This window comes from Python bivittatus, unplaced genomic scaffold, assembly GCF_059951505.1.
Source record: "Python bivittatus isolate LINGU-HERP-01145 unplaced genomic scaffold, Pbiv_v1 ctg000020_np1212, whole genome shotgun sequence".
In the NCBI taxonomy this organism is placed as follows: Eukaryota; Metazoa; Chordata; class Lepidosauria; order Squamata; family Pythonidae; genus Python; species Python bivittatus.
The window spans coordinates 108,349,767-108,369,680 of NW_028277030.1; the positions used below are offsets into that span (position 1 = coordinate 108,349,767).

Below are 19,914 nucleotides of genomic sequence, written 5' to 3' on the forward strand. Positions count from 1 at the left end.
GGGTCGTTCAGAGGTATGTACTAGTGACGCCTGTTAGGACTTGATACTAACATTTGGAAAATCACATATTTGCTCATATGTGATGTCATATATCATTCCTGGGAATGATAAGATTGTAGTTCAAAATACTGTATCTGAAGAGCAGGAGATAGTTGATGCATGACTGCTTGGATCCTGATTTTCAGAAACAGTTGCCTGCTCATAAATGGGGCTTTTCCATAAGCTATTTCTGACTCAAGGAGATGAGGGAGCTCCAGAACTGCATGGGAGATGGCACGGGGGCCGATTTAAAGAGGAAGGAAAATGCAAAAGCCAAGCCATTGTTGTACAACCTGAGACAAAGAATTAATAGTTGAGGACATATAAGCAAATATGTGATTTTCCAAATGTTAGTATCAAGTCCTAACAGGCATCACTAGTACATGTCAACGAACTGTATACACGCTTAGAAAATGCATACACTGGGAGGAAAGCCACATAAAAACTCACATGGCCTCGACAGATACTTTTCTCAGCCTGACTTAGCAGTATTCATAAAGGGATGGAGGTCAGTTCAAATATAAGTCATTGTACTCCTTCTGCTAAAGGCTGACAAAAAATAATACTGACTTCCTTACTAGCCTACGGATGGCCCTTCACCTTCAAGTGATTCAGAAGTGACTGAGAGTTCAGGATATCCTGTCTCTCGATTGTTAATAACCCTGTTCTTTTGGACTTCACTTAGCATCATCACTTGCAGAAGACTTGAATGGATTTAAGACTCCAATGAATCTGCCCTTTTCTTCTAAAGAAGACAAAAAGAACAGGTGTTTGCTTGGAATGCAGAAGGTGGGAATGTAGGAATACAGGGCAGCAAAGTACATAAATTCAGGGGCAAATTTAAAGCAAAACTGGTCTTAACTTCAAAGTGGAAAAAAAAAGGAAAAAGGAAGTGTAGATAATGATTCAAGCATTGTTTATAAAACTGATTTTTTACAACATTGTATATTTTTCAAGAACATTTTCTGTGGTAGACATTACTCTCACAATCTGCTCCACTCTGACTAGACAGAGTGCAGGTTCTAGATCACAATTTGAAAGATTCATCTGCTCTGTGCTTACTGTATATTAGGAATTTAAATGGAAGTTCTTCTACAGATGATTTTCCTGGAGAGGCTCATCAAGATCATATTTCTTAGGGAGCATTCCAAATTATCCCAAGCTTTTTAGATATATTTTTCAACTTTTTTACTTGCTTTTTCATAGGGGAGGGGGGCCAAGGAGGTCTGTTGCAGGGTCCTCCTGTAGACAACAACGTGCTCCCAAAGATCTCCACTGGGCATCCTGCCATATTTAATTCAAGAGATTATTATAAGCAATCAATCAATCAATTTCTAATATCCTGTTTATTTGTGCAATATATTGGGACCCCCACAAAGGTCCTAGTGGAATGGTCAAGAGCCTCCTGGACTGCTTGGTCATCTTCTACCTGGGGATATTCTGTGATTAATCATGCTCACAATGGAATGTGTGCCCCAGCTGAAAACAGATTGCCTACCCTGATTTAATGTGTTATATTTTTATTTGCACTAAATGTGAGAGTTGACACTGCAGCCTCTCCACCCCATCCTACCCCTTGCAAAGAATGGGCTGAAACTAAGATAACTCCCCAAAGGCCATCTAAGCTGCCTGGAATTCGTGCTCCTTCAACAGCCTTCAAAACATGGGGCAAGATGCAGCTTCAGTGCATCTGGAGGGCACCAGGTTGAGAAAAACTGCTTTGGGTACATTTTAATCAACCGGAAAGGACAGAATTTAGCTTTTAAATATGTATTACCCCTTGCTAGCATTTTTGACTAGTGCTTGACTCTGGAACAAAGCTCTTTTTGCTTATGACTGGTCTAAGAATGGAAGGCTGTAGAAACAACCTCTTTGGGTCACCTGCTGAGCTATCTCCGAATCTTGCTTAAGGGCCCAACCCACCCCATATCTCACTTTTCCTTGGCACACAGTGAGAGCAGCAAAGGGAAATTGGAGGAAGTTATCTTAATTAAGACACTTTACTCCTGGCAAGATACACTTATAAGCATAGCTTGAATGACTGAATTTTCTCAAATCTTTGCTGCTAATTTGCAGGGTTCCAATGTTCAACTTAATATTTTTTCCCAGCTTTTATAGCAGATTCTGTGCGCTTACATAGCTATTTCTGGAGTAAGGTCGTTTATGGTATAAGTAATTATTTGTCCTCCCCCCTCCCCCATGTATAATTTTTTGTTTTTGTTTTTAATGCAAGATTTTTTCCTTTTATTCAGGGAAGAGAAAGAAAGGGAACAACAGTAACACTCATTCTTGAGTGAGATGGGTGGTGACTAAATTTGAAATCTAAATAAACAAACAAACAAACAACAAAATAATCCATTTAGTGGAGGAGAAACCTGCTTATTTTTATCATTCTTATTTAATAAATACCAAGTGATAGCAATGGTATGGACAGGGTATGTGGGAAAGGGACTGAAAGCAGTCAAGGATTCAGATGTAAAACTATATAAGAGGATATTGAGAAAACGCTATCTGTATACTAGCAGAACTGGGGCTACTGGAAATTACTCACTTTATGACTTAAGTACACTTTACTACTCTAAGTAGGGCTTTTATCCTACTTATATTAAATGTGAATACAAATTTAGTTTATGGAGGCCAGAAATGAGAGATTGGGTGTTTGAATTGGAGAGACACGTTCCACCAGCTAGGTGACTTTGGGCCAATCATTCTCTAAACCCAACTTACAATATTTCACATAATTGTTAATGATCTTTGAGAACAGGTGGGACATAAATACAATTAATTAACCAATTAATTTTTTTAAGTTACAGGAAGATATATTCCAACTGAACGATTGAAAAAGCTTCCTAATGAAAGAGTAAAGCAAATACTGAACCAAAACCTCCAAACTACCAAGGCCCCTGAACTCAAGCAAGCCTCCTTAATAGCTTGCTTAGGCATTTGTAGATGCTGGCTCATGAATTATCTTAAATCAGCACTTGTATGTTTAGATGGGAACTAGGAAGTAACTAACCAAAGAAACTGACTAGTGGCAACCTCAATTTTATTATTCTGCTTATCTCACTATAAACAGAAAATCTAATCCATGTTATCAAAAATGATTGGCATTTGACATCATTACTGGTCAGCGTTTATTATATAACTATGTAAAAGTTGTTTGAGCCCTCCTTAAGTGGATAGAGCTTTGTGGTCTGTCCCCAGCGCTGTTCAAATAAACTTGGCTCAAGCCGATCATGTGGTCTCCACTTGTAAACTGGGTCATGGGGAATTTTCCCCTTCTCTAACAGGAAAAGCAGTTGTTCAGGGGCATTAATTACCCAGAGAGGTGATGGGCTCCCCTTCACTAGATGTATGCAGGTGGAGGCTAGATAGCCATCTATCTGAGATGTTTAATTTGGGTTTCTGCTCTGAGCAGGTGGTGAAATGGCCCCTTCCACCCTTACAATTTTATGACTCAAAGAGTCAGCAGTCATGACCCCTTGACCCTTACCTATATTTGTATATATTGAAGCATTAGGCTGTTTAAAATAGCATTTGCCAAGACTGGCTGTTCAGCCCTCTCCTGCTCACCCCCATCCCAATCTGCTGAACAGATGGAAGCAGTTCATTGCATAGCTTCAAATGTTCTTGGTTTTTAAAAATGTATACTGTGAGTTTAATTATGTTTGTTGTTTCTATAATGGTGGATTTAGAAAAGCAACATACAAATGTGCCCTGCCCCTTTCAATTTTAAACAAAAACATCCTCCTTAGAACAGTTGATGAAAAGGGAGAGATCAACCTGTTTGGGGACTCTATCACTTCAAACAAGCAATGGGAGCTCCTATTGGTGAATGTTCTAAAGATAACCACATTCTAACTGAGCCTTCCTTTTGCTACTTTTCTGTATTCAAGACAGTATGTTACCTAGAGTCATGTCAGACCTCTTCTGCAGCTAAAAGTGATAGTTCCAAAACCAGCTTACCTCTGCTTTTATTATTTATGAGAACTACATTTAATGTTCAAAAGCAAGGGATGCAGAAAAAGCCCATTGATGCTTATAATATATTTTTCTTACAATTAGCAAGCAAATTAGCAAGTAAATGCTTTCTACAGTAAAACACTTTAGATATTTTAAAAAAACCTTAAGAGAAACTTCTACTTGGTTATACTATATATGAAATTACAGAGAGATTTTTCTTGGACTGGCTGCTCCATTTCCATCTGGCAGAATGAGCTGTGCTCCAAATGTTCTTCAAGGGAACATCCTCATTCTAATTTAATCAAGTGCAAGCTGGAGTTCGTGCCAGATGTCCAGCGATGAATTAATCCCTATTGGGGGTGGAGAACACTGGAAAGACAAGAAAGTAAGCAAACATTTGGCTATATTCCCCTTCATTTTAACTTCAGTTATCTTAAATTGAATAACAACTAAATTTAGAATGTGTTTATTTGTGGTTTGTCAGGATAATAAAGAGGCTCTGGCAGCCAAATTCTGTGACTTGATCTCCAAATTTTCCAGGTTAGCCTTCTTCAACCTGGTGTCTTCCCAGTCTGGTAGGGCCAATGGCCTTGCTTGCTTGGAATTCTGAAGCTGACATCCAACTCTCAGGAGGGGACCAGATTAGAAAAGAATGCTCTACCTCTTGCATAAAAGATATATGAAAGTAAGAAGAGCTCAAGAAGTCAGACCAAAATCCACCATTTGGTTTCCACAATGGCTAACCAAAAGTCCAGCCATGAGCATGCTAGCATCCTTCTACTCATATTACCCAGCCTTTCCCAACATCCAGAGAGGTTGGGATTGCACTTCCCAGGATTCCTAGCCAGCCAATAGATCAGGACATGTTAAGCTTGGCAAGACTGTCTTAAAGCTAAGTAGCCAATCACTTAGAGCAAACATACTATTTTTCCTCTTTAAAAAATTATGATGCTGGAAATGTCAACACAGATGCTGTTGCCATGCTATGGGTTATCCACTGAGCATGAACAGAAAGAAAAATGAGAGAAGGGGCCACATCAAGTCTCTCTTTTCTCTTCTCAATATTAAGACTAGAGGTGAGGAATAGAGCCTCATGGAAGCCAATGTGCCTATGTACACCTTCTCTGTACTTTTCTGTCTCCTTACCCTACGTGACTTTAATAAATTTAGATTCTTATAATTAAACATTAATAAATTATAATCTGGCATGCTACAAAACAAAGCCTATATCATCATCATCATCATCATCATCATCATCATCAGTCAAGGCAGTTTACATGGAAATCTCCCTTAATATTATCTCGACAACAACCCCATGAGACAGGTTCTTACTTAGAACAGACATTATGAAAACAATCAGATGTACATTTCATTAGTCATGCTGAATTTGCATCCTATTTGTTGTTTTAATAACTTAATTCTTTTCTTCTGCTTACAGGAAATTTTGAAATGCAAGATATAAATAATAAGAAAAATAGAGTACTCAAAGGGGATGTGTCTAGTACTTTCTCTGCCCTCCTCCCTTTTGTTCATGTGTTTAGCCAGAATCTAATTTTTTAGATTGTTAAATTGCTGACAGGGTTTTAAAGTCCTATTTATTTATTTAAGCCCTGATTCTATAACTTTTCTTATCTTCAAAGGGTGTAAAAGAAAGCGTAAAGCACTAGAGCAAGGGGAAGCCCTGCTTCAAATACTAGAGGAAAGCTGACCTTGCTTATGAATAATGTAGCAGAATATTTACCTTCTTTCTATCCCAAATAAAGTAGGTAGGTGCCATTACCTGCCTAGTTTATTTTGGAATGGGAAAACTGACTGAAAGTGTAAGGACGGCAGAATTATTTTTAGGATAAGCTGTACATTTACTTTTGAATAAAACGGAGTATGTGTTTCTGGTGTGTTGATTTATGGGACCAAATATATTTTAGTTTTGCAGTACATTTCAGGAAACATTAAATAAATAATGTATTTAAAAGTTTGACTCACAGAAACATTTTGGCAAAGATTCTTAGGATTTCCACTGCAATGTTAATTCCTAAGTTTGAAAGAAAGGAACCTGTTCCTTTCTTTGTTTGGTAGCCAAGGGCAAGGGTAATTTAATTTTATAAATATACGTTACATCCAATTCTGTATCTAAGACCAATGAAAGGGGTCCGTTCCTTTCCCAGATCCAGAATCACAAGCCAGAAAAAGAACTCAAAGAAAGGAAGTTCAATAAAGGTAGGAATAAAGAGAAATATGTGAAACTCCCAAAATTGGTCACAAATATTGATGTGCCCTCCAGTACATATATCTCCCCTTTTCTGCCAATATTTGAATGGGCTGAATATCTTGTCTTTGCTATGGATAATGGACCTTCCAAGCCATCATGTACCATCTTCCTACAGTGGAGCCAGCGTATTCTACAGTGAGAAAAATGAATGCTATCTCTGAGGATGGGATCTTCCATCCAGAGGGCCTGCCACCTTCTTGCTAAAATATGGTTCAGCTGAGGGATAAGAATTAAGCTTATAATGTTTAATAATGGAGAAAATAGAGAACCATGTGGCAGCTCTACAGATGTCTTCTGGGGAGGTGTTGGTGTCAAAAGGAGTCAAGGTGGCTGAGCTTCCAATGGAGTACGTCATTACTGTGTATGTTGTGAGCTATTTTGATATAGGCCTTGATATACCTGGAGATTCAACTGGTGGGATTTTGCAGTTTAAGTGGGGTTGTCAAAAAAGAAATTAGGAAACTGAAACTCAGAGCTCCTCTATTCTCCTCAGGTAGATTTTGCTGGGTCATCTGATCTCCTTCTCTACTGGGTTTTGACACTGGGGCAGAAGGAAGAGAGAATCACCTTCTGGTCCTATTGAAAAAGGGGATTCAGCTTGGGCATAAAGATTAAGTCTAGGTGTAGAATGATGATGTTAGGGGCTATATGGATGATTCATTCAAAGTCTAGAAAGGGATTTGTGTTAGGACCTGAGTACTGCACTAGCTGGAGGTCCCATGATAGATATCAGTAGAGGGTGGATGGAATTAGTGGAGAGACCTCTCTTAGGAATCTCTTTCAGTGAGAGTGTCCAAGAGAAGCTTGTTGCTCCCCAGTCTTAGGACTGAGCAGAGGGCTGAAAACCCTGCATGATTTTTATCCTTTGTAGGAACACCATGACTGGGGGGGGAGGGGCAGTTGTTGGTGGAGGCTGACCTATCTGCAGAAGATGTACCACATTAGCTATATAAGCAAATAGCAGAAGCTCTGCAGGATGCTTGGATTATCTGTATGGAATTGCTTTCATGTCCTAGGTGTACTCAGTGACCAGCATCTCCACCACATGCTTCCCATTTTCCAAGAATCTCCAACGAATGTGGGACTCTGGCGGTAGTGAGGGATATCAAGCTTTAGGTGTTCCTGAAGGTAGTGTTAAATGTCCTCAAGAGTCCCTCGTTGATGTCACTGTGGCAGCCCTGGCCTCAGAAATTTCCTGGGAGATGGGTATATTGGGAGGATACACTGAAGCACCTGGAGGACTGGCAGATAGGAGTTCCAGTGCTGGGCTCACAAGGCCATAGGTCTAGCCAATAAAGGCTTCTTCGCCACCCCTGCATGTGGTAGGGCTGCTAGTCACAGAGAACGCTTCTGCTGACAGTGGTTCCTAACACCAAGTCCATGGAGGATGGCTGGATCAGATTCATTCAGGCCTATTCTTGCAGGCATTCCTGAGCAGCTGTGGAAAATCTGCTATCAGGAAAAGCCTGATGGATTCATGATCTGGCTGTTGGCCTTCCTCCTTATTTAAAGGTAATTCTCAGCTCCACGCCCCCACAACTCCCAGCCACCAAATAACTGATCCTGATTGGAACATGTAGGTCATATGCCACATAAAGACTAGATGGTTCTCATCCACTTGGTGGCAGGACTTTTTGCCCTACAGCGTTGATCTAGTTGTCATTCCATACAGTGAATAACTGGAGGGGAGTCAATAAGATATAGAGTCACTGCTTCTCCTTTCTCATTCTCCTCATGAAGTGCCCTGGCTGGAGATCCTCAAGGTATTTCCTGCCCTTTGCCTCCCTTGTGGGCATGAACTATCAGAGGAGCATGCCTGATCTGGCAAGGCTGTATTCCTGTCGTGGTCCCAGGGAGACTTTAGCATGTGAAGTGACCGGAATCTCTCTCTGGGTGTGTTTGTGATTAACTGGCAGAAATAGTTGCACATGTCCAGTTCTACTGACCCCTCAGTGAAGGGCAGTGGGGAATGAGGCATCCAGCTCTGCTGGAACCTCAGCCATCAAACTTCCTGGATGAGGGGCATTAACTAGAGCACAACTAATGGTTGGCAGCTCCATAGTTATGATGTTGGCCACATTCCTGTATGGGGAACATGATGACTGTCACGGGGCCAGCTCTTCAGATATTCTCTGATGTTGACAGCAAGTTACTGTCTATCAATTTCTTGGTGATGTGACTATAAGCTCCTAACTAAACTAGAATCATGGAACTGTAGAATTGGAAGAGACCTTGAGGATTATCTAGTCCAACCTTTTGTAATGTGCAGCAAAATCAATTAAACCAATCTTGAGAGGTGGCTGACCAGCCTCTTTTTAAAAACCTCCAGAGATGAGAAACCACGACCACTGTAGGTAGACTGTTCTACTGTTGTATGGATCTTATTAGGAAGTTTTTTCTTATATTTAAACAAAATTTAGGTAGTTACAACTTGTACCCATTATTTCTTATCCTAATTTGTGTGGTAATGAAAAATAGTTCCTATCTTCCCTATGGCATTCTTTTGTGTACTTGAACACTGATACCTCATCTCCCCTCAATTTTCTTTTCTTCAGACTGAACATCCCAAGTTCCTTCAGCCTGCCTTCGTAAGGCATGTCCTCAAATCTTGGTATCATCTTTGTCCCTCCTGTGAATCTGTTCTAACCTGTCAAGTCTTCTGATATGTGGTGCCCAAAATGATTCTCAGTACTCCAGGTGTGATATCACCAATGAAGAGTACAGGGGAATAATGACTTAATGTGCCTTTGATACAGTGCTTCTTCTGATGCAATCTACAATTGCATTAGCCCTTTGAGCAGCTGTCTCACATTGTTGGTTAATGTTCAGCTTATTGTCAAGGTCCATACGCAGGTCCTTCTCTAATGTAAGAGAAGGTTGGAATCAGGCAGCCTCCAAATTGAGTAATTGAATGAATAAATACATAAAATAGCACTTGAATCCCCCATCTCATATGTGTACCTTACATTTTTCCTCTCTAAATGAAGTTAACATTTATCGCTGAAGGCAAGTAAAAAATGATCATGATTTAATAAGTTGTGATCATGTAAGTGGTTGGTAAAAAAAAAAAAAAAAAAGTGGATCTCTGTGTTCTTCAGAGCAAGAAGGGACCAGATCTGAAGAGAGCCCTTCCCTCCTGCTGGAAGCACCAACAGAACTTTTTCTAGTGCTACCTCCAGAGCAAGTGGGACATTCCCCATAACAGAATGCCCCACAGGCACTATAGGAAAATCTGGTATTTTGGACAGCCTGTTTGCAGGTTGTGGAAAGCTTTATAATTCTTAACCAATACTTTGAATTGTAGATGGAAACAGACCAGAATCAGTGCTGGTCTGATTACAGTACTGTAATTACATGTTTTCTACTATCATTCTCACCCAATATTCTGGCCACAGCATACTGGACCACTTGATACCCCCACTTTTCTAAAGCATAGCTATATGGAGGTTATCAAGGTGGAGTTACACTCTCTAGAATCCTCCTTTCCTCTTGGGAAGATATCTTTCCTGGCACCTACCTGATGCAGCTGGTTTACTCTACATAGATGGCCTGTTTTATTTATTATTATATCTAATGAAGGTTTAAGTTGGCAATTAATGCATTTGCCCAAGAATAACATTGGGGAAAAAGTTACACAGATAAATAGAATAAACCAAGCCCCGTAACAAGTGTTCTTGTTTCCCTGTGATTCCTTCACTAAGCCAGTCCTGATCTTGCTCCTTTCTCCTTTGTCCATCTACTACCATCTGTCTTCTCATAAGCTTTCATCTGCTTCATTCTTGGTTAGAAGAATGTAACCCATAGCAGTGATTCGCCACTAAGAATATTTTACAATAACCGCCAAAAGATTGTACCTAAGACACATCATGTGCCCTTGTTTATATATCTCCCTAACATCTTCAGTAATGACTCACAAACCTTCGAAATTTCCTCCATGGGCAACTTGGTACCATCTGGCTTTATCCCAAGCATGCATTACTTTGCTGTCTTTGTGGTAGGCTTCCCCAATGTAGATGCCTAGGTTATAGCAAGGACACCAGAGGCAGTATGAGTATGGCCCCTAATTTTGCTTTCTCACTCCACTCACACAAAGGAAAATTGTGTGACACATTCAGACCCTGTTTATACAACATGCTTAGCTGGAAAAAGTTGGGGAGTCAGTTACTCAGCTCATTGGCCCCGCTGATGAATCTTGTATTCACAGTCCTACTCTTCTATTGCCAGAAGCTCCAGAGAAGGGTATTTGAAATGCCATCCTGTGCTTTCGTGCTTCTGGCATCTACATAGCACAATCTGAATTAAACATGAGCTGACTTTCCAGAAGGCAAAATCTAATCTACTACCTACTTGGCAATTTGAGAAACTTTAAATGTTTTCATATTTTTAAACAGGAACAAAGAACTTCCAAAGTTAAGATTTATTAAAGTGTTTTTATTAGCAAATTTTCACTGGAAAATTCAGGGTGTGCTAATAGAGTAGGCACATGGGCTTCAGTGTTTGGCATGTGACTTTCAGCAGAATTGCACTTCCTTGTTATGGTTCGGCTACAATACTCTGAATTTTCAGAGCAAGATTCATGGCCAGCCTCTACTGTAACATTTTCTAAACATTTCCACTCATTTTGATTCTTTGCTTCTGTCCCTGGAGCAGTTTGAGGCAAACCCTGGACACCCTCCATTTGAGCTTGTTTGTTTGGCTTAGATACAGAAGTTTTATTTTCATTTCCATTCACTTCAGTGATTCTTTCATCCCCTTTGGATCCGTAGTTACTACACAACCCTTTTTGATTGTTAGGCATCTTTTGTTCTGTTTTACAGAGAGGTTTCATGAGCAATCCAGAACTTTTGCAGAGAAAGGAGGATGAACCCACTTCCTTTGGAAGAATTACTGAGTTCTCTTCAGTGTTTGGAAAACTGTGGGATTGAAAATGTGGCACCGAGTGGAGAAAAACATTTGGGGGGAGAGAATTTTGAAGCAAGGGTCTTTGGAACCTGCTTTGTAGACAACTACAGTGGAGAACATGCTGGACAGTATTCACATAACCATCAGAAGAATGAAGCAAGGCACCAATGGGAACTAGGGAACTCTGGATCTGCATGTTCCCAGAGGAAGGAGAGCAGCAATAGCATAATGTTTCATTTCTATGTTGATGCAAACGGGGGCTCCATTTCACGTCTGTAGGCTGCTGTAGCTCTGAACAACATTGCTCGTTTTGACTCAATGAGTGGCAAGCGGGGTCCTGCTCACCCGAAGATGACATTGCTGAACCTGATTCACTTTTAATGTTTACATTCTGTTCCGTGTTGTATGTTGAGTGGAGAAGAGCGTGTGGGTTTGACAACCTACCATTGAAGAACTCAGGGCAGATGTGTGTTTCTTCATAGGTTCTCTTCTCTAATGCATTATCATTGCTGGTGTGACATGCTAACGGCTCTAACTCATAGTGCTCATGTTCTCCCTCTACATCTGCTTTTTGAGTTCTTGAATCAAACTGGTATTTATTGACAGACTGAGTTTTATTTTGTTCTCCATCTCCTTGGCCTCCTGACAATGCCTGGGAAAAAGCACCACACTGCAGTCTTTTGGGCAGAGGAATCTGGCCAAATGTCCCTTGGGGTCCCAGGCAACGGCACATGCACTGGAAAAAGAAAGTTGCAAAAGCCCAACTAATGCACATTATAAGCATCATAAAGGTGCCAAGCTGTGTGTAGGCTAAAACCGTGGAAGGCATCATCATTGCTCCAGCTACAAACGTAGTCAGTGCAGCCATAGCAATTGCTGAGCCCATGCGGCTTAGAGAAAATATGACTTTCCCTTCTCGGTCAGGATCTGGAGCCAAGCGGTAAGCAACACCATAATGGACAGCAAAGTCCACAGATAAGCCAACTGCCACAGAAATGGTAACAGATTCCAAGACATTTAGCTCCCAACCCAGCAGAACCAGGGATCCAACTGTGACAAAAATAGTTCCAGCTATTGAGACTATTGCATAGAGACTTATTATTATATTCCATGTGGTAAGCAGCATTACACTGAATGCAACAGTGACAGAAAGACCCATGGCAATTAAAGTACCATCAGAGAGACTGTCCTGGAGATCATAAAACTCTAGATTACTCACAAACCAGCCACTGCTTAAACCTTCTGGAGCAGAAACAAGTTCCTCTGAAATCCAGGTGTCCACCTCTTGATAGAACTTATGCATCTTTTCATATGCCAAGGTGAAAAGGTAGGTACTTTGGAACTCCAGTACCACTGCTCTGATGGTATCATTTATATCAAAGCGAGGGCCGGGAGTTTTGCTATCTAAATGGTAACCTGTGCTTCTTTCAAGTTCCATGATGGCCCTCTTGATGCATAACTCAAAGACCTCCTGCTTGTAGGGGAAGCTCCAGTGGCTACAACAGGGATAAAGAGCTGGCTCATCACAGTCCTGATTTTCCATCCACTGCTTAAATGTCTCAATAAAACAGCTTGTGAAGTCTTGCTCTTCTGTTTGGTAATAAAAAGTCTGATTCCTCAGTTTCTGGCAAAACTTTAAAATCCAGAGTTGTGAATCTGGACTTGCAATATTGAAAGTGCTGTCTAGCTTCAGCTTGCCTTTGCTTTTAGGATTTAAGGGATCCCCATTATCCTCAGGAGAGACCCCCCAGATAATAGTGATGGGCATGTGAAGCTCCTCTCCATGATGGACTCGTTCAAACATGAAAAGCTTCTTGAACTCAGCATCATAGCGCTCAAAAGGATGGGAAGACCGGAACACTTGAAACTCAGATAGTTCCAGGGAAGGTAGCTTCATCTTTGGATTTACACACACAATATATGCTCCCCCAATGGTTAAGGCTAGGAACCAGACCAACCAAATATAACGAAATTTTATCACAATGCATGGCAACACTTTTTCAAAAAATATCCTAGACGCTTCTGAGATTGCAAAAAATACTTTACGGACCACTTGGCTCAGCACTGTCCAGCAGCTTTTGTTACTGTAAACTCTTGCCTGTGGTTTTACAAAGCAACTAAAAATATTGAGGAGGTATCGTTCGTGTAAGACGACAACTGCGGGCAACCACGTCACCATTAAGATGTAATTCACTAAAATGGCAGTGCCAGCATAAACACCAAAACACCTGATTGCTGTAATATTGTTGACGTAATTGGCATAGAAGGCAGCAGCGGTAGTAAAACTAGTAACAAACATGGAAAGAGCCGCATGTTGCAAAGTGATGCTCATGGTTTCCGAAGTGGCAGCATGTGACTTGTCAAATTTTGTGTAGTTCCACACGTCACACAAGACAAAAGCATCATCAGCTCCAATACCCACAAGAATAATCAGTGCAGTGAGGTTCATAAAGGGGAAAAACTCAAAATTAAATACAACCCGATAAAGAAAGTAAGAAACAATTAAGGAGCTAATGATTGCAAATATGGTCATCAGTGTGATAAACATGGACTTGGTATAGATGCACATCACTAACAGAACAATCACAATGGCTATAGCAGGATACACAGTATCCATTAATAGATAGTCTTGGAATAAGCTGTGCTTTATTCCAAACTCAATCCCTGTGACGATGGTGATTCCATCAGATGAGTTCCAGTTCTCAAAATTATCCAAATAGATATTCATCATACTGTCTCCCTTTTCAGTAGGTAGAAAAAGCATACTATATTTTAAAGCTGGTAAGCCATGGTCCATGGTCTTTGGACTTAGAAAATCTTTGTCCACTACATAGTGGAGGATCTGGTAAACAGCATTGTACTTGGTACATTTACGTGGCACATTTGTACACTTGAGCTGGTCTTTCCTTCTGGCTGCCATATCCCAGCAATCTGGCCCCAGGGTCCCATTATAATAATATTTGGCACAAGTACGGAGCAGCTTCAGAGTATGAGAAACATCTCTCTCTACTATTTTTTGACAGGATGATCTGTTATTTAAAATGGCAATATAATTGCCTAATGTCCAGCTGGGACAGCATGAAGCAGCAGTGGTCCTCTGGCAGAGATCCCCAAACTGAGCATGAGATCTTATCTGTGGAAAGAAGAAAATTGAGAGTTATAACTGAATACCAATGTGCAACATTAAATGACCATTTTAATGTTGCCACTAACCACAAAGACCATAAAACAATATTTCTGCTGCCCTAATAATTTGGGTTTTCCAATAGAAGCTTCTGAGTGATGTGGTACCAATGCTGAATAATTTTGCAAACAGGGAGTTCTGTCTTTCTTGTAGGCACATTTATTTATTTATGAAGCTCACAGATTGTGACTTTGGGTGGCTAATATGGATTAAAAACACAAAAAAGATAAGCAATGAACATAAACACTTCAAAAGAAAAACAAAAACAACACCCAAACCCACAAGTTCAACCACCTAAACCATTTATTGGACAAGCTCACCAATGTTCTGGCGCAGTTTCCAGGGGAAAAACAAGTTTGGAAAGCCTTACAGAGGCCAAAGGGGTCAGGGCCATCCAAATCATGGGTCAGGAGATATGCTATTCCAAAGGGATGAGCGAAGGCATACCTCCTGAGTCCCATTAGATGACACTGTTTCACAGAAGGAACCTAAAGCATGCCCACTCAGTTGGATCTCATGGGATGGGCAGACACAATTGGAGATAGGTAGTCCCCCAAATAGCCCAATCCTGTGCCATGAAGGGCTTTACAGATGATCAGCAGCACCTTGAATTATACCTGGAAGTCTACAGGAAACCAGCACAGCTTGCAAAGTAGTGGTGTTACATGGGCATACCACCATGTGCTTAAAGCTGCCTGTGCCGCTGCTTGTTCCCTAGATCAATTATTCCCTAGACCAATTGTAGTTTATGAATGGTCTTTAAGGCAGCCCTGTGTAGAGTAGGTTGCAATACTCCAAACAGGAAATAATCAAGTTATGAGTGACCATCAGCAGGGCCTCCCAATCCAGGAATGGACGCATTGGCACATAAGATAGAGTTGTGCAAAGACCCTCTTGGCCATGGCTGCCACCTGCTCCTCAAGAAGGAGCTGCAAGTCCAAGAGGACTCCCAAATTGCACACCAGTTTTGTCTGGGGGAGTGAATCCCCATCTGGAACTAAAGATGGAAAGTCTCTGGATCTAAACATCACAGCCACTTGTTCTTGCTTGGATTAAGTCTGTTCATCCCCATCTAGACTCCCATAGCCTCCAGACACTGGGAAAGGTCCTTATCACTTGGTTGGCCCAGAGTAGAGATGTATAACTGTGTGCCATCAATATACTAATGATACTTAACCTGATGCTGATGGATGACCTCACCCAGCAGCTTCATACAGATGTTAAATAGGAACAAAAACTGTGCGGAAACCCGAGAAACCTGTAACACTGCTTCCCCCCTTCCAACACTAACTGGAACGAGCCTCAAAGAAAGGAGGAAAACAATTGCAACCCTTAACTCCTGAAGCCAATTCAGAAGGTTATCATGATCAATGCTATCAAGGAGGGCCAGGATGGATGCACCACTTCCATTCCAGCCCCTCTGAAGGTCATTTACCAGTGCAATTAATGGCATTTCAGTGTACATTTCAGTCTAAAATCTAACTGAAAAAGAGTCCAGATAATCAGTTTCCTTCATGATGCTCTGGAGCTGCAAACTGACCACCCGCTCAATAATCCTCCTTAAAAAAGGATGGGTTGAAGGCAGAACAAAAATTGTCCAAAACACATGGCCTCTCATTTTCTAGCCTGTTTCATTAACCACTATCATAAATTGGTTCTCATTGGTAGTTTTTAGCACAGAAAAAGTTGTGCAGGTAAAGTGCTAATGTCATGCAATTTTAAGTATAAGTCTTTGGGGATTAAACTGTTTGAAGAGGCATTAGAAATACTTACTAAGAAAAAGTCAACACACTTAGCTAGATTTAGATCCTTCTTGAAATCACAAGGTGAAAATACTGAAAAGGAACAGTATTTTTTCCTGCAACATTGAGTCAAAGTGGAAAAAAACGTACACTGACTAATTACACTTATCCAAGAGCAAGTTTCATTTGGGGGTCAAACCGATCTTCAAAAGCAGCAGCTTCATTTTATCTTAAGAAGAAAAATCAGATTGATATGAACAGCTTAACTTTAGCAGACAAAACTGATCAGTTTCTACTACACAAAATCAAGAACAGGCTACAATGCTTACAGCCTGCCTGGAAGCTGGGCTCACAGCTTGTGTGAAATTTGTAGCTGTCAAACTCCAGAAGACAATTCTGACAAATTTGCCCAAATTATAGCGAATACATAATAAAACCTCTCAGCCTTTGTAATGGGCTTTCATGCCATTTTCTTTTCCCAACCTTGCAGGGAGAAGTACTAGAGAAGTGCCTCTGTCTAGTTAAACAACTCCTCCATTTGTCTCTAGTGTCAGTATTCTAGAGTCAGTACAGTCAGTAGTAACCCAGGTCAATACATTGAGTGTGAACATGGTCAAATGGGACTTCTCTACTGAACTAGAGATCTTCAAACACGGCAAGAAGTAGACTATGCACCATTTCCCACTTGTCCTTTACTAAGGCTCTTGCTGTGACCAATTCATGAGCGCTGAAATGTGTACAACAATGGGAGAAAGAAATATGACTTGAATAGACATGAGAAGAAGGAAAGGAATATTCCTATATAAATCTCACTATCAGCTTCATTTAGAAGGCTGCGGCATTCCATTCTGACATCAATATTTTTTTTATGGGCTTCTGCATTTATTGGTCAAATGTCCCTTCTTGACTGGAATACATAATGAAAAGCCAATCTTGCATATAGTTCTTCTGTACTTCACAAAAACTACTAGCAGTTTTAGTTGTATTGATTGAGTTATACATCTGCTTAAGCATTTCTAAGCCAGGTGTATTTCAGCAAGTTCACTGCAAAACTGGCTTCTTAGGTGCAATCCTTTTATAGCATGTGTATACATATATAAACAGGATTTAGATCTCTCCCTGGGCATTGTAAGTTATTGAATATGACCTTAATATCGTTAAACAAACTTAGAACAAGAAATGACCTCACATTCCAAGAAGAAAAGGATAAGTTACTTTTGATTGTTTCCAGATAAAAATACCATTCAATCAAACAAAGGAAAAAATGATCAACTTAATAAAAACAAAGTACTGGAATCTCTTTATTTTTCATACCACAGGTCAGATTTATTAACGAAAATGCAGCATGGAAGTCCTGTAGGGTCACCCAGACAAACTGAGAGGAAAAGATTATTATGTGCTTCAATTATTCAAGTTAGGGTTGAAATGATGCTTTATTTGCTATTCTTCAGCACATTACAGGGTGTCCATCTTTGCTGCTAAAGTCACCTTCACTGAAGATAAAGATGGATTAGCTGCTCATACTTGGAAGACCAGACTTAGCCTGGAACTTATCAAATGCCTTCTAAAAACAGTCTTTGGGAAAGATGGCCAGCCCTTTCAAAGGGACAGGGTCTATTTTATTGCTTGATCAAAAGACATTTGCACAAGCTAGGCTAGAAGTATCAGCAGCATGTTTTCCACTTGTCTGGGAACATCTAAAGAAAACACAGCACTTATATTATTTGGAAATGTTTTTCAGATTTCATATCCATACCACATGGATTTGCTTCGCAAGGAAAACTTGTGTACTGCAGAGGGCTTTGAGGGTATATCTAGAGCACATATTCCTCTCATATGTGAATCATGCACCCATATCCCCTAAAATTCTCTCAATGTTTTCCTGTAAGTGTGAGAAGATTCATAATGGCAGGTAGCTCATCTTTCTAGGATGCCTTTGTATACCACTTATTCTGTTGCCCTTCAGATGTGTTGGACTATGCTCCTGTTGTCCCCAGCCTGAAAAGATACCAAATTGGGAAGGGTGGTTTAAATATTAGGTAATATGCAATTCTTTAGCCATGCTGTATATGGCACCACCATTAAGCCTATGTGGGTGCCATATGTGAATCAGTTACAGGCTAGAAGCCTCAATACAAGAAAACCAGATGGCTCGAGTTGATATAGCATGCCCAAGACAATTTGTGCTTAAATGTTACACAGCTGGCAATGCAATTTATTTTTTCCTCTTATGATCATGCTGGGAATGCATAATCAAAATTCTCTTTAAAACACATAATGGAGGAAAGAGCCAACCCCTTAAAGGAGACTTAAGGTTGAAATTATCAAACCATTACAGCAGTTCAACTTGCTTTGACTGGAATAGACAGCAGTGACTTCAGTACAAAAGAACTCAAACTCTGTAAGAGTATGCAGTGGAAGGAGATATGGACAGCAGCCAAGAAGACAGCCTTCGAATAAAGATTAAAGACAAACGAAGACATACATTTCTCATTGTTGTGCAAATGGCACCAGTTAAAAAAAATCAGAGGTTTGCAGTACAGCAGAGCAGTTTTCTAAACACAACACCTAGTCAAAGAACCATAACACTTCAACATGATTTAAACAATATAGAAAAGGTAATAAACAAAATTAAGTGAGCCGTTTAGAACAACGCACTTTTCTAAGAGGAAGTTATGTATTTTCATATCTGGGTAATACTGCTACTTTACACAGAGATAAATCACCTTAACAGCTGACACCTGGCATAAAAACTTTCTGTTTACTGTAGAGTTATCCAGTTGAGATCCTTCTGGAAACTTTATTAAAAATCTCAGTAACAACCAATATTTTTAAATACAGTGGGGCAAAAAAGTATTTAGTCAGCCACCAATTGTGCAAGTTCTCCCACTGAAAAAGATGAGAGAGGCCTGTAATTTTCATCATAGGTATAGCTCAACTATGAGAGACAAAATGGGGGGGAAATCCAGAAAATCACATTGTCTGATTTTTAAAGAATTTATTTGCAAATCATGGTGAAAAATAAGTATTTGGTCAATATCAAAAGTTCATCTCAATACTTAGTTATATATCCTTTGTTGGCAATGACAGAGGTCAAACGTTTTCTGTAAGTCTTCACAAGGTTTTCACACACTGTTGCTGGTATTTTGGCCCATTCCTCCATGCAGATCTCCTCTAGAGCAGTGATGTCTTGGGGCTGTCGCTGGGCAACACGGACTTTCAACTCCCTCCAAAGGTTTTCCATGGGGTTGAGATCTGGAGACTGGCTAGGCCACTCCAGGACCTTGAAATGCTTCTTACGAAGCTGCTCCTTCGTTGCCCGGGCGGTGTGTTTGGGATCATTGTCATGCTGAAAGACCCAGCCACGTTTCATCTTCAATGCCTTTGCTGATGGAAGGAGGTGTTCACTCAAAATCTCACGATACATGGCCCCATTCATTCTTTCCTTTACACGGACCAGTCACCCTGGTCCCTTTGCAGAAAAACAGCCCCAAAGCATGATGTTTCCACCCCCATGCTTCACAGTAGGTATGGTGTTCTTTGGATGCAACTCAGCATTCTCTCTCCTCCAAACACAACGAGTTGAGTTTAGACCAAAACGTTCTACTTTAGTTTCATCTGACCATATGACATTCTCCCAATCCTCTTCTGGATCATCCAAATGCTCTCTAGCAAACTTCAGACAGGCCCAGACATGTACTGGCTTAAGCAGGGGGACACGTCTGGCACTGCAGGATTTGAGTCCCTGGCGACCTAGTGTGTTACTGATGGTAGCCTTTGTTACTTTGGTCCCAGCTCTCTGCAGGTCATTCACT

At 40.5% G+C, this 19,914-nt stretch overlaps 1 protein-coding gene across 8 annotated transcripts in view; it reads right to left on the minus strand.

Annotated features, from left to right (window-relative positions):
• Positions 1-10,687: 10,687 nt before the first annotated feature.
• The window catches only part of DISP1 (dispatched RND transporter family member 1), an 82,546-nt gene continuing 73,319 nt past the window's right edge, over positions 10,688-19,914 (minus strand). For all 8 annotated transcript variants that reach the window (XM_088146296.1, XM_088146314.1, XM_088146325.1 and 5 more), the window contains one exon: positions 10,688-14,306. In XM_088146296.1, the coding sequence (XP_088002422.1) occupies positions 10,692-14,306 (3,615 nt within the window). In that variant the 3' untranslated portion in view covers positions 10,688-10,691. The remainder of the gene's footprint in view (positions 14,307-19,914) is intronic.